The 12,971-nt window shown below is 42.6% G+C and overlaps 1 protein-coding gene across 1 annotated transcript; it reads left to right on the top strand.

The window, feature by feature from the left end:
• Positions 1–4,133: 4,133 nt before the first annotated feature.
• On the top strand, positions 4,134–10,162 carry LOC139417457 (fucolectin-like). The gene is made up of 8 exons (XM_071166742.1): positions 4,134–4,222; positions 4,513–4,550; positions 4,964–5,002; positions 6,462–6,732; positions 8,588–8,754; positions 9,223–9,314; positions 9,615–9,735; positions 10,137–10,162. The coding sequence occupies exons 2-8, from the start codon at positions 4,517–4,519 to the stop codon at positions 10,160–10,162; spliced, it is 750 nt and encodes a 249-aa protein (XP_071022843.1). The 5' UTR covers positions 4,134–4,222; positions 4,513–4,516.
• Positions 10,163–12,971: the final 2,809 nt, after the last annotated feature.

Here is a 12,971-nt window from a genome sequence, read left to right as displayed (position 1 = left end):
TGAAGCGAGGGCCAGCCAACGAGAGCGTACAGGTCGCAATGGTGGGTAGTATATGGGGCTTTGGTGACAAAACGGATTGCACTGTGATAGACTGCATCCAATTTGTTGAGTAGGGTATTGGAGGCTATTTTGTAAATTGCATCGCCAAAGTCGAGGATTGGTAGGATGGTCAGTTTTACAAGGGTATGTTTGGCAGCATGAGTGAAGGATGCTTTGTTGCGAAATAGGAAGCCAATTCTAGATTTAACTTTGGATTGGAGATGTTTGATATGGGTCTGGAAGGAGAGTTTACAGTCTAACCAGACACCTAAGTATTTGTAGTTGTCCACGTATTCTAAGTCAGAGCCGTCCAGAGTAGTGATGTTGGACAGGCGGGTAGGTGCAGGTAGCGATCGGTTGAAGAGCATGCATTTAGTTTTACTTGTATTTAAGAGCAATTGGAGGCCACGGAAGGAGAGTTGTATGGCATTGAAGCTTGCCTGGAGGGTTGTTAACACAGTGTCCAAAGAAGGGCCGGAAGTATACAGAATGGTGTCGTCTGCGTAGAGGTGGATCAGAGACTCACCAGCAGCAAGAGCGACCTCATTGATGTATACAGAGAAGAGAGTTGGTCCAATAATTGAACCCTGTGGCACCCCCATAGACACTGCCAGAGGTCCGGACAACAGACCCTCCGATTTGACACACTGAACTCTATCAGAGAAGTAGTTGGTGAACCAGGCGAGGCAATCATTTGAGAAACCAAGGCTGTTGAGTCTGCCGATGAGGATGTGGTGATTGACAGAGTCGAAAGCCTTGGCCAGATCAATGAATACGGCTGCACAGTAATGTTTCTTATCGATGGCGGTTAAGATATCGTTTAGGACCTTGAGCGTGGCTGAGGTGCACCCATGACCAGCTCTGAAACCAGATTGCATAGCAGAGAAGGTATGGTGAGATTCAAAATGGTCGGTAATCTGTTTGTTGACTTGGCTTTCGAAGACCTTAGAAAGGCATGGTAGGATAGATATAGGTCTGTAGCAGTTTGGGTCAAGAGTGTCCCCCCCTTTGAAGAGGGGGATGACCGCAGCTGCTTTCCAATCTTTGGGAATCTCAGACGACACGAAAGAGAGGTTGAACAGGCTAGTAATAGGGGTGGCAACAATTTCGGCAGATAATTTTAGAAAGAAAGGGTCCAGATTGTCTAGCCCGGCTGATTTGTAGGGGTCCAGATTTTGCAGCTCTTTCAGAACATCAGCTGAATGGATTTGGGAGAAGGAGAAATGGGGAAGGCTTGGGCGAGTTGCTGTTGGGGGTGCAGTGCTGTTGACAGGGGTAGGAGTAGCCAGGTGGAAAGCATGGCCAGCAGTAGAAAAATGCTTATTGAAATGTTCAATTATGGTGGATTTATCAGTGGTGACAGTGTTTCCTATCTTCAGTGCAGTGGGCAGCTGGGAGGAGGTGTTCTTATTCTCCATGGACTTTACAGTGTCCCAGAACTTTTTTGAGTTAGTGTTGCAAGAAGCAAATTTCTGCTTGAAAAAGCTAGCCTTGGCTTTTCTAACTGCCTGTGTATAATGGTTTCTAGCTTCCCTGAACAGCTGCATATCACGGGGGCTGTTCGATGCTAATGCAGAACGCCATAGGATGTTTTTGTGTTGGTTAAGGGCAGTCAGGTCTGGGGAGAACCAAGGGCTATATCTGTTCCTGGTTCTAAATTTCTTGAATGGGGCATGTTTATTTAAGATGGTTAGGAAGGCATTTTTTTTAAATATCCAGGCATCCTCTACTGACGGGATGAGGTCAATATCCTTCCAGGATACCCCGGCCAGGTCGATTAGAAAGGCCTGCTCGCTGAAGTGTTTCAGGGAGCGTTTTACAGTGATGAGAGGAGGTCGTTTGACCGCTGACCCATTACGGATGCAGGCAATGAGGCAGTGATCGCTGAGATCTTGGTTGAAGACAGCAGAGGTGTATTTAGAGGGGAAGTTGGTTAGGATGATATCTATGAGGGTGCCCGTGTTTAAGGCTTTGGGGAGGTACCTGGTAGGTTCATTGATAATTTGTGTGAGATTGAGGGCATCAAGTTTAGATTGTAGGATGGCTGGGGTGTTAAGCATGTTCCAGTTTAGGTCGCCTAGCAGCACGAGCTCTGAAGATAGATGGGGGGCAATCAGTTCACATATGGTGTCCAGAGCACAGCTGGGGGCAGAGGGTGGTCTATAGCAGGCGGCAACAGTGAGAGACTTGTTTTTAGAGAGGTGGATTTTTAAAAGTAGAAGTTCAAATTGTTTGGGTACAGACCTGGATAGTAGGACAGAACTCTGCAGGCTATCTTTGCAGTAGATTGCAACACCGCCCCCTTTGGCAGTTCTATCTTGTCTGAAAATGTTGTAGTTTGGAATTAAAATGTCTGAATTTTTGGTGGTCTTCCTAAGCCAGGATTCAGACACAGCTAGAACATCCGGGTTGGCAGAGTGTGCTAAAGCAGTGAATAGAACAAACTTAGGGAGGAGGCTTCTAATGTTAAGATGCATGAAACCAAGGCTATTACGGTTACAGAAGTCGTCAAAAGAGAGCGCCTGGGGAATAGGAGTGGAGCTAGGCACTGCAGGGCCTGGATTCACCTCTACATCGCCAGAGGAACATAGGAGGAGTAGAATAAGGGTGCGGCTAAAAGCAATAAGAATTGGTCGTCTAGAACGTCTGGAACAGAGAGTAAAAGGAGGTTTCTGGGGGCGATAAAATAGCATCAAGGTATAATGTACAGACAAAGGTAAGGTAGGATGTGAATACAGTGGAGGTAAACCTAGGTATTGAGTGATGAAGAGAGAGATATTGTCTCTAGAAACATCATTGAAACCAGGAGATGTCATTGCATGTGTGGGTGGTGGAACTAATAGGTTGGATAAGGTATAGTGAGCAGGACTAGAGGCTCTACAGTGAAATAAGCCAATAAACACTAACCAGAACAGCAATGGACAAGACATATTGACATTAAGGAGAGGCATGCTTAGTCGAGTGATCAAAAGGGTCCAGTGAGTGGAGAGGTTGGTTGAGGGTCAGATTGAAACTGTGAGTGAAGGACTACCTGATATTATGCATTTTCCAGCATGATGGAGCACCTTGCCATAAGGCAAAAGTGATAACTAAGTGGCCAGGGAAACATAAAAATCCATATTTTGGGTCCATTGCCAGGAAACTCCCCAGACCTTAATCCCATTGAGAACTTGTGGTCAATACTCAAGAGGCAGGTGGACAAACCAAAACCCCACAAATTCTGACAAACTCCAAGCATTGATTATGCAAGAATGGCCTGGCCGAGAAGTTAATTGACAGCATGCCAGGGCGGATTGCAGAGGTCTTGAAAAAGAATGGTCAACACGGCAAATATTGACTCTTTGCATCAACTTCATGTAATTGTCAATAAACACCTTTGACACTTATGAAATGCTTGTAATTATACTTCAGTATTCCATAGTAACATCTGACAAAAATATCTAAAAACACTGAAGCAGCAAACTTTGTGAAAATTAATATTTGTGTCATTATCAAAACTTTTGGTGTTAGTGTGTTTTTATCAACTGTTTGGTGACGTGATTATATTTAATATAGTTGTATCTAAAAAATATAACTTTTTTAAATGTTTAACCATTTAAATTTGTATGAAATTCACCGAGGAGGATGGTCCTCCCCTTCCTCCTCTGAGGAGCATCCACTGTTTCCATCATATTCAAACTGTTTCCACAAGGGATGGAAAAGGCTGAAGTTATGTAACTATTGACACCACAGGGAGAGGATGAGATTATATGGATGACTGCTAAACAAATCCCCCGGGCAACAACACCACACAGACACACACACACACACACATGCAAATACACACGCACACGGGGTGGTGGGCTACAGCTCACTGCTAACTACTAATACACCTCACCTTAACCTCTCCATCTTTGGCTAAATGAGGGTTGTGTTCATAAGGCACCAAACGGAAGAAAACAGATTGAAACAGGAAGTGATCGACTATCTGTTCTTATCCAATCACAAACACACATTTTTGTTTTCAGTTGCAAAAAGTTGATTTTTTTTTTCTGTTGTGTTCCCTAATGAACATGACCCAGGTTTGCATGTTTGCCAGACAGAGAGAGAGAGATAAAAGAGAGTAAGAAGAATCCATCACACACTGAGACGGAGGAGAGGAGCGAGGGATTCAGCAAAGGACAAGATAGCCCTGTCAATACAGGTATGTTAATCTTATATTTGGATATACTGTTTTATTATTCAAAACCTTGGCTATAATAAAGAATGATGATATAAGTCAAGAAATGGGTTATTATCACATTAATGAAAGGTTATTGTTGTTGTGGTATGTGTGACATGGAAATTCTGAATGGACAAGAATAGTACATCCACATCCTATACATGGCAGGTGTTGGATGTCCAGAAATAGATCATATTAACTGATAATTAAAAGGGGGAAATGTTTAATGTTATTAATTCATATTGACTGATGAATATGTTGCTACATCCCAGATCCATGGAGTGGAGTAGGAGAGCTGTCCCTGTCTCTGGTGAGAACTAAATCCCTACAAGGGTTCGGGTCAATTCTATTTCAGTACCTGTCGAATCAGAACGTGAACCGTATTCCAATGAAGTTCAACTCTAAGAGATTCTTATGACATTGTCAGCAGTAAGATTTTAGTTCCATTTCCAAAAAGACAAGGCCTGTAGGTTTCAAATGATGTGTCACTTTCTATTTTCATGTACAGAGCCCAAAACAACCACTCAGAGTTTAACAAATAATTTGAATTTCAGTGTACTTCCTGAATATACAGAAATTGAATCGACCCCAACCCTTCCATCTCTAAGTCAAAGATCTTTAATGATCAGCATTACCCTATAGCACATTAGAGAACTTGTCATATAGTGCATTCACATTGATTAATTATGACTAATCATTCATATGCTTATTGTGGCTTTACAGGGATTTTCCTACTCTTTCTGAGGGTCACTGTGCAAATAGGTAAATGCATTTTTAATAAAGCAGACAGACAGACAGACAGACAGACAGACAGACAGACAGACAGACAGACAGACAGACAGAGACACAAAAACAATCACACAAAAAAGACAGACAGAAAAAACAAACAATCTAAATCAATGAATCAATGAACGAAGTATCAGTATTGGCCACTGTGACAGAAGCAATACATTAAAAAATAATAAATAAAAACATTAATGAATAAGTAAATAAATAAAGTAATCAATGCATGAAATACAAGCATTGGCCGCTGTGACAGAAGCTAGGCCTAGTAATAACTTTCATTCAGTTAATGTCACTAAACCCTAAAACCTCAACTAAGTATCGTAATAAATAATGTGGAAATTGAGCAAGTTGAGCAAGCTGCTTGGAGTAACACTAGATTGTAAACTGTCATGGTCAAAACATATTGATGCAGTAGTAGCTAAGATGGGGAGAAGTCTGTCTATAATAAAGCGATGCTCTGCCTTCTTAACAACACTATCAACAGGGCAGGTCCTACAGGCCCTAGTTTTGTCGCACCTTGACTACTGTTCAGTCGTGTGGTCAGGTGCCACTAAAGAGGACTTAGGAAAATTGCAATTGGCTCAGAACAGGGCAGCACGGCTGGCCCTTGGATGTACACAGAGAGCTAACATTAATAATATGCATGTCAATCTCTCCTGGCTGAAAGTGGAGGAGAGATTGACTTCATCACTACTTTCATTTATGAGAGGTGTTGAATGCACCGAGCTGTCTGTTTGAAGTACTAGCACACACCCATGCATACCCCACAAGACATGCCACAAGAGGTCTCTTCACAGTCCCCAAGTCCAGACAGACTATGGGAGGCACACAGTACTACATAGAGCCATGACGACATGGAACTCTATTCCACATCAAGTAACTGACGCAATCATTAAAATTAGGTTTAAAAAACAGATTAAAAAAACACCTTATGGAACAGCGGGGACTGTGAAGCAACACAAACATTGGCACAGACACACATACAAACGATAACATACGCACAAAACATACACATGGATTTAGTACTGTAGATATGTGGTAGTGGTGGAGTAGGGACCTGAGGGCACACAGTGTGTTGTGAAATCTGTGAATGTATTGTAAGGTTTTAAAATGGTATAAACTGCCTTGATTTTGCTGGACCCCAGGAAGAGTAGCTGCTGTTTTGGCAGCAGCTAATGGGGATCCATAATAAATTACAAATACAAAGTGCCCAATTAAAGGTAACTATCTACATTTAATACAAGTTGGTGCAGGTGTGTGTGTACAGGGGGATGGGGATGTGTATATCTGAGGTGTATTCACTAGGAACCAAACTGGACAAAATGGAGACTGACTAAACTGAACTAACCTGCAAAACGTTTTCAGTTGCAAAACGTATTGCTATGGTGTGCACTAATGAATAAACCTGTGTATTATATCTGTCTCTGTCACTCAGACAACGTGGCATTGAGAGGAGTGGCTGCTCAGTCATCACAGTTTTCGGATCGCAATGCTCACTATGCAATTGATGGGAACAGCAACACAAACTATGGATCCTGCACCCACACTGCACAGGACACCAACCCCTGGTGGAGAGTGGACCTGCTGGATGTGTACAAAGTGACAGCTGTCACCATCACCAACAGGGATGACGTTCCTGAGAGACTTGATGGTGCTGAGATCCGTATCGGTAACTCACTGGAGAACAATGGCATCAACAACCCCAGGTGAGTAGTGAAATCGAACAAACAACATTGTACTCAAATCAAATCGTATTTGTCACATACGACGAACACAACATGTGTAGACCTGACAGAGAAATGCTTACTTACAAGCCCTTAACCAACAGTGCAGATCAAGAATTAGTTATGAAAATATTTACTAAATAAAGTCAAAAACAAAAAGTAACACAGTAGAAATACATAACAATAACGATGCTACATACAAGGGGCCCAGGTTACTCAAGAGGCCCAGGTTTCTCAAGGGGCACAGGTTAGTCGAGGTAATTTATACATGTAAGTAAGGGTAAAGTGACTATGCATAGATGATAAGATGATAAACAGCGAGTAGCAGCAGAGGGTCAATGTAAATAGTCAGGGTGTCCATTTGATTAATTGTTCAGCTGTCTTATAGCTTGGGATAGAAGCTGTTAAGGAGCCTTTTGGACCTAGACTTGGCTCTCCAATACTGCTTGTCGTGCGGTAGCAGAGGGAACAGTCTATGACTTGGGTGACTGGAGTCTGACAATTCTTTGGGGCCTTCTTTCCCCTGACACCTGACACCTGGAATGTAGGTCTTGGATGGCAGGAAGCTTGGCTCCAGTGATGTATTGGGCTGTATACTGAAACTATTTAGATTGGGCCCCCAGATCATAACAAACTTATGATCTGGGGGCCCAATCTAAATAGTTTCAGTCTCCTGAGGGGGAAAAGGTGTTGTCGTAGCCCCTTCACAACTGTCTTGGCGTGTTTCGACCATGATTGTTTGTTGGTGATGTGGACACCAAGGAACTTGAAACTCTTGACCCGCTCCAATTCAGCCCTGTCGATTTAAATGGAGTCCTGTTTGGCCCTACTTCTCCTGTGGTCCACGATCATCTCCTTTGTCTTGCTTACATTGAGGGAGAGGTTGTTGGCCTGGCTACCCTTACTACCTGAGGGCGGCCTGTCAGGAAGTCCAGGATCCAGTTGCAGAGGGAGGTGTTTGGTCCCAGGGTCCTTAGCTTAGTGATGAGCTTTGCGGGCACTACGGTGCTGTAGTCAATGACTAGCATTCTCACATAGGGGTTCCTTTTGTCCAGATGGGAAAGGGCAGTATAATGTTCGATTGAGATTGCGTCATCTGTGGATCTGTTGGGGCGGTATACGAATTGCAGTGGGTCTAGGGTTTCCGGGATGATGGTGTTGATGTGAGACTTGACCAGTCTTTAAAATCACTTCATGGCTACCAACGTGAGTGCTACGGGGCGGTAGTCATTTAGGCAGGTTACCTTCGCATTCTTGGGCACAGGGACTATGGTGGTCTACTTGAAACATGTGGGTATTACAGACTCGGTCAGGGAGAGGTTGAAAATGTTAGTGAAGACACTTGCCAGTTTGTCCTCGCATGCTCTGAGTACACACCCTGGTAATCTGTCTGGTCCAGGGGCCTTGTGAATGTTGACCTTTTTAAAGTTATTGCTTACATCGGCTATGGAGAGCGTGATCACACAGTCGTCCAGAACAGCTGCTGCTCTCATGAATGCTTCAGTGTTGCTTGCCTCGAAGCGAGCATGAAAGGAATTTAGCTCGAACATGAAAGGCATTTAGCTCGTCTGGTAGGCTCCCGTCAATGGGCAGCTCGCAGCTGCGTTTCACTTTGTAGTCCGTAACAGTTTGCAAGCACCGCCACATCTGAAGAACATCAGAGCCGGTAGTTCTGATTGATTGTAAAGTTTATGGGATTCATTAAAAAGAACAGTTATTCATTAAATGTGTATATATTTTCAGTAATACTTTTGTGAAGAAGCATTTGAACTACAGCACCGCACTGTACAATAATCATGTATCTCTCTCTCTCCCCCACCCTCTCTATCTCTTTCAGATGTGATGTCATATCCCACATCCCAGCAGGAAAGACCTACACCTTCCAGTGTAATGCGATGGAGGGTCGCTATGTTGTTGTGGTCATCCCTGGCAGGTCGGGATGGCTCACACTTTGTGAGGTGGAAGTATTTGCCACTGTCAAAACTCCAGAGTCTTCCACAGAAGGTACTTCTTTCCTGGTACATTTATTCATTCTGTCAGAGAAGGTACGTTGAATAATAACTTTAATTAACATACTTATTTTCGTATCGAACTTCGGTTTAGTGGAGATGATACTTTTTCACCCCACAATTCATGTCTTGTTATATTGAATGTTATTTTGTGACTATGTGGGAGACAGTTTCACAATGCAAATTAGTGCAAATCGGTGTACAAAATACCATAAAACCCATTATAATCTGGCAGTGTGACATTTTCTTTCTTCAACAATGTGCTTTAAAAAAATAACACTATCTACGCATTGCTCAGCTTACTAAACTTTAGTAAAACAATCACCTTTTTGTACAGCACATTGTTAAAGAAATATGTTAAATAAAATCATACTGTCAAGACATTCAGTTTTGTGATATTTACGGTATTTTGCACAGATTTGAACTATTCTGCACCATAAAAATATCAGCAAATGTATTTCAGCCCCCAAGTCAAAGAGAACGGTGGTGAGGATGAAGATCCAATCAGATGCTGATCTGACGGACCAGGCAGTCAGTGACCAGCTACTACAGCAGGTAAGAGAGTTGGGAGAGGGAAAGGGGGAAGAAGAGGGAAGGGGAAGGAAGAGGGAAAGGGGGAGGAAGAGGAAAAGGGGGAGGGAGGGAGACAGAGAGACAGACAGAGCGAGAGACAGAGCGAGAGAGAGCGAGAGACAGAGCGAGAGAGAGCGAGAGACAGAGAGCAAGAGACAGAGAGCCAGACAGAGCAACAGACACAGAGACACAGACAGAGAGTGACAGAGAGACAGAAAGAGAGAGTGAGCGAGAGAGAAAATAATCTAACAATTTAACCTAAAAGCTTGATCTTTCATCTAGCTGCATGTAGAGCTCGTGAAGCAGGGGGTGTCAGACTTTCAACTGCGCTGGAGGACTCAGCCAGATGGACAGATTTTCCACCGTGAGGAAGAAGAGAAGGAGGGTGGATCCACACAGACAGGTAACAACAAAGTGCATATTACAGACTGTTGTCCTTATTGCAACAGACAGGCAATGAAGACATTGTGCTTTTATCAGAGTTGGTCTATTCCATTTCAGGAAATGAGATTTTATTTATTTATTGTAATTTCAGTTTTCCTTAATGAGTTTCAATAATGAAAATGCAGAAGTGGAATTTCAATTTGACCTTTATTTAACTAGGCAAGTCAGTTAAGAACAAATTCTTATTTTCAATGACGGCCTAGGAACAGTGGGTTAACTGCCTGTACAGATTTGTACCTTGTCAGCTCTGGGATTTGAACTTGCAACCTTCCAGTTACTAGTCCAACGCTTTAACCACTAGGCTACCCTGCTGCCCCAATTAGTACATGAAAGAGTTTCTGTATGTCATTTCTCTTCCAGGTGTCTGTGGAACTGAAGGGGGCTAGCCTGGTGAGAGACTCCAAGGAGACACAATAGTTTAAGATTGGACTGTATTGATGACAATCAATCTACGTAAAACTTTAATTAAACCCAGTCTCAAATAGCCGCCTGTCCTATTTAATAGCTAGGCGACAACACATTTCAGCAACCAAACGCCTCTTTCAAATAAACTCAGGGTCTAAATCAAATCAAATGTAATGTTATTTGTCACATACACATGGTTAGCAGATGTTAATGCGAGTGTAGCGAAACGCTTGTGCTTCTAGTTCCGACAGTGCAGTAATATCTAACAAGTAATCTAAGTCCCCAACAACTACCTAATACACACAAATCTAAAGGGGTGAATGAGAATATGTACAGTACATGTAAGTATATGGATGAGCGATGGCCGAGCACCATAGGCAATATGTAATACATGATATAAAATACAGTATATACTTGTGATATGAGTAATGTAAGATATGTAAACATTATAACAGTGGCATTATTTAGAATGCATTGTATAAAGTGACTAGTGATAAATGAATTGTTTACCAGGTTACCATGAATTGTTTACCAGGTTTAATGTTTGATTTGTCACATTAAATCATTAAGTAATGACTAAAAAATTATGTCAATCTTCAGCCATTGGCTGCTAACAGTTGAGAACTGCTATGTATAAACTGGCAAGCCCAAAAACACTCAACAACTTCGGAAGTACAAACCCCAAGAAATGGGCAAGAACTGACAAACGCATGTACTCGCTGTTTGTTTGTTACCTATGCATAGTCACTTCGCCCCCACCTACATGTACAGGTTACCTCAACTAGCCTGTACCCCTGCACACTGACTCGGTACCGGTTCCCTGACACCTAAAAGTACTCGTTACATTTTGAATGCTTAGCAGGACAGGAAAATGGTCAAATTCACACACTTATCAAGAGAACATCCCTGGTCATCTACTGCCTCTGATCTGGAGGACTCACTAAACACAAATGCTTTGTTTGTAAAATATGTCTGAGTGTTGGAGTGTGCCCCAGGCTATCTGTAAATAAAAAAAACGGTGCTATCTGGTTTGCTTAATATAAGGAATTTGAAATTATTTATACTTTTACTTTTGATACTAAAGTACATTTTATCAATTACATTTACTTTTGATACGTAAGTATAATTAAAACCAAATACTTTTAGACTTTTACTCAAGTAGTATTTTACTGGGCGACTTTCACTTTTACATGAGTAATTTTCTACGTATCTTTACATTTACTCAAGTATGACAACTGGGTACTTTTTCCACCACTGCAATTGAGTGCAGGAAATGCAGAAATCATAAAAGTTCTGAAATTGGTTTTGGTTGAAGTTGAATTGAACAGTATGAAACAATCAGAGTGGAGAAAGACTAACTGAAATCACTTAGAATGTATGTGTTGCCACCCTGGGATCACTCACTACTCATAAAGCACCCTGGGATCACTCACTACTCATAAAGCACCCTGGAATCGCTCACTACTCATAAAGCACCCTGGGATCACTCACTACTCATAAAGCACCCTGGGATCGCTCACTACTCATAAAGCACCCTGGGATCACTCACTACTCATAAAGCACCCTGGAATCGCTCACTACTCATAAAGCACCCTGGGATCGCTCACTACTCATAAAGCACCCTGGGATCACTCACTACTCATAAAGCACCCTGGGATCGCTCACTACTCATAAAGCACCCTGGGATCACTCACTACTCATAAAGCACCCTGGGATCAGTCACTACTCATAAAGCACCCTGGGATCACTCACTACTCATAAAGCACCCTGGGATCACTCACTACTCATAAAGCACCCTGGGATCACTCACTACTCATAAAGCACCCTGGGATCACTCACTACTCATAAAGCACCCTGGGATCGCTCACTACTCATAAAGCACCCTGGGATCACTCACTACTCATAAAGCACCCTGGGATCACTCACTACTCATGAAGCACCCTGGGATCACTCACTACTCATAAAGCACCCTGGGATCACTCACTACTCATGAAGAACCCTGGGATCGCTCACTACTCATAAAGCACCCTGGGATCACTCACTACTCATAAAGCACCCTGGGATCACTCACTACTCATAAAGCACCCTGGGATCGCTCACTACTCATAAAGCACCCTGGGATCGCTCACTACTCATAAAGCACCCTGGGATCACTCACTACTCATAAAGCTCCCTGGGATCACTCACTACTCATAAAGCACCCTGGGATCACTCACTACTTATAAAGCACCCTGGGATCACTCACTACTCATAAAGCTCCCTGGGATCACTCACTACTCATAAAGCACCCTGGGATCACTCACTACTCATAAAGCACCCTGGGATCACTCACTACTCATAAAGCACCCTGGGATCACTCACTACTCATAAAGCACCCTGGGATCACTCACTACTCATAAAGCACCCTGGGATCACTCACTACTCATAAAGCACCCTGGGATCACTCACTACTCATAAAGCACCCTGGGATCACTCACTACTCATAAAGCACCCTGGGATCACTCACTACTCATAAAGCACCCTGGGATCACTCACTACTCATAAAGCAAATGTAGAACTTTTATTATTAAAAAACTTAAAAATACCGTCAAATACCGTCATACTGTCCTGTGATATAATATTTTGGCCATATCGCCCATCTGATTTAAATGTCTGTATAAACAACATTATTCCTTTCAACATATATGAATGAGTTCATATGCAGTTTGGTTCCTATTTGTTTCAAGTAATGAACATGGTTTAGTCAAGTATATTATTGCAAGTCTGCAATCTTTTGACTGATCAAAAGTC

The sequence above is a fragment of the Oncorhynchus clarkii genome, chromosome 9 (assembly GCF_045791955.1).
Source record: "Oncorhynchus clarkii lewisi isolate Uvic-CL-2024 chromosome 9, UVic_Ocla_1.0, whole genome shotgun sequence".
Taxonomy (NCBI): domain Eukaryota; kingdom Metazoa; phylum Chordata; class Actinopteri; order Salmoniformes; family Salmonidae; genus Oncorhynchus; species Oncorhynchus clarkii.
This window is presented reverse-complemented; position numbering and strand designations above follow the sequence as displayed.

Bases quoted from the DNA above. Each gene is read 5' to 3' on its own strand.
- LOC139417457 (XM_071166742.1), top strand. From the start codon at position 4,517: ATGGAGTGGAGTAGGAGAGCTGTCCCTGTCTCTG. The intron at 5,003-6,461 runs GTAAATGCATTT...TCTGTCACTCAG, and splicing joins GAGGGTCACTGTGCAAATAG to ACAACGTGGCATTGAGAGGA. The intron at 6,733-8,587 runs GTGAGTAGTGAA...TATCTCTTTCAG, and splicing joins AATGGCATCAACAACCCCAG to ATGTGATGTCATATCCCACA.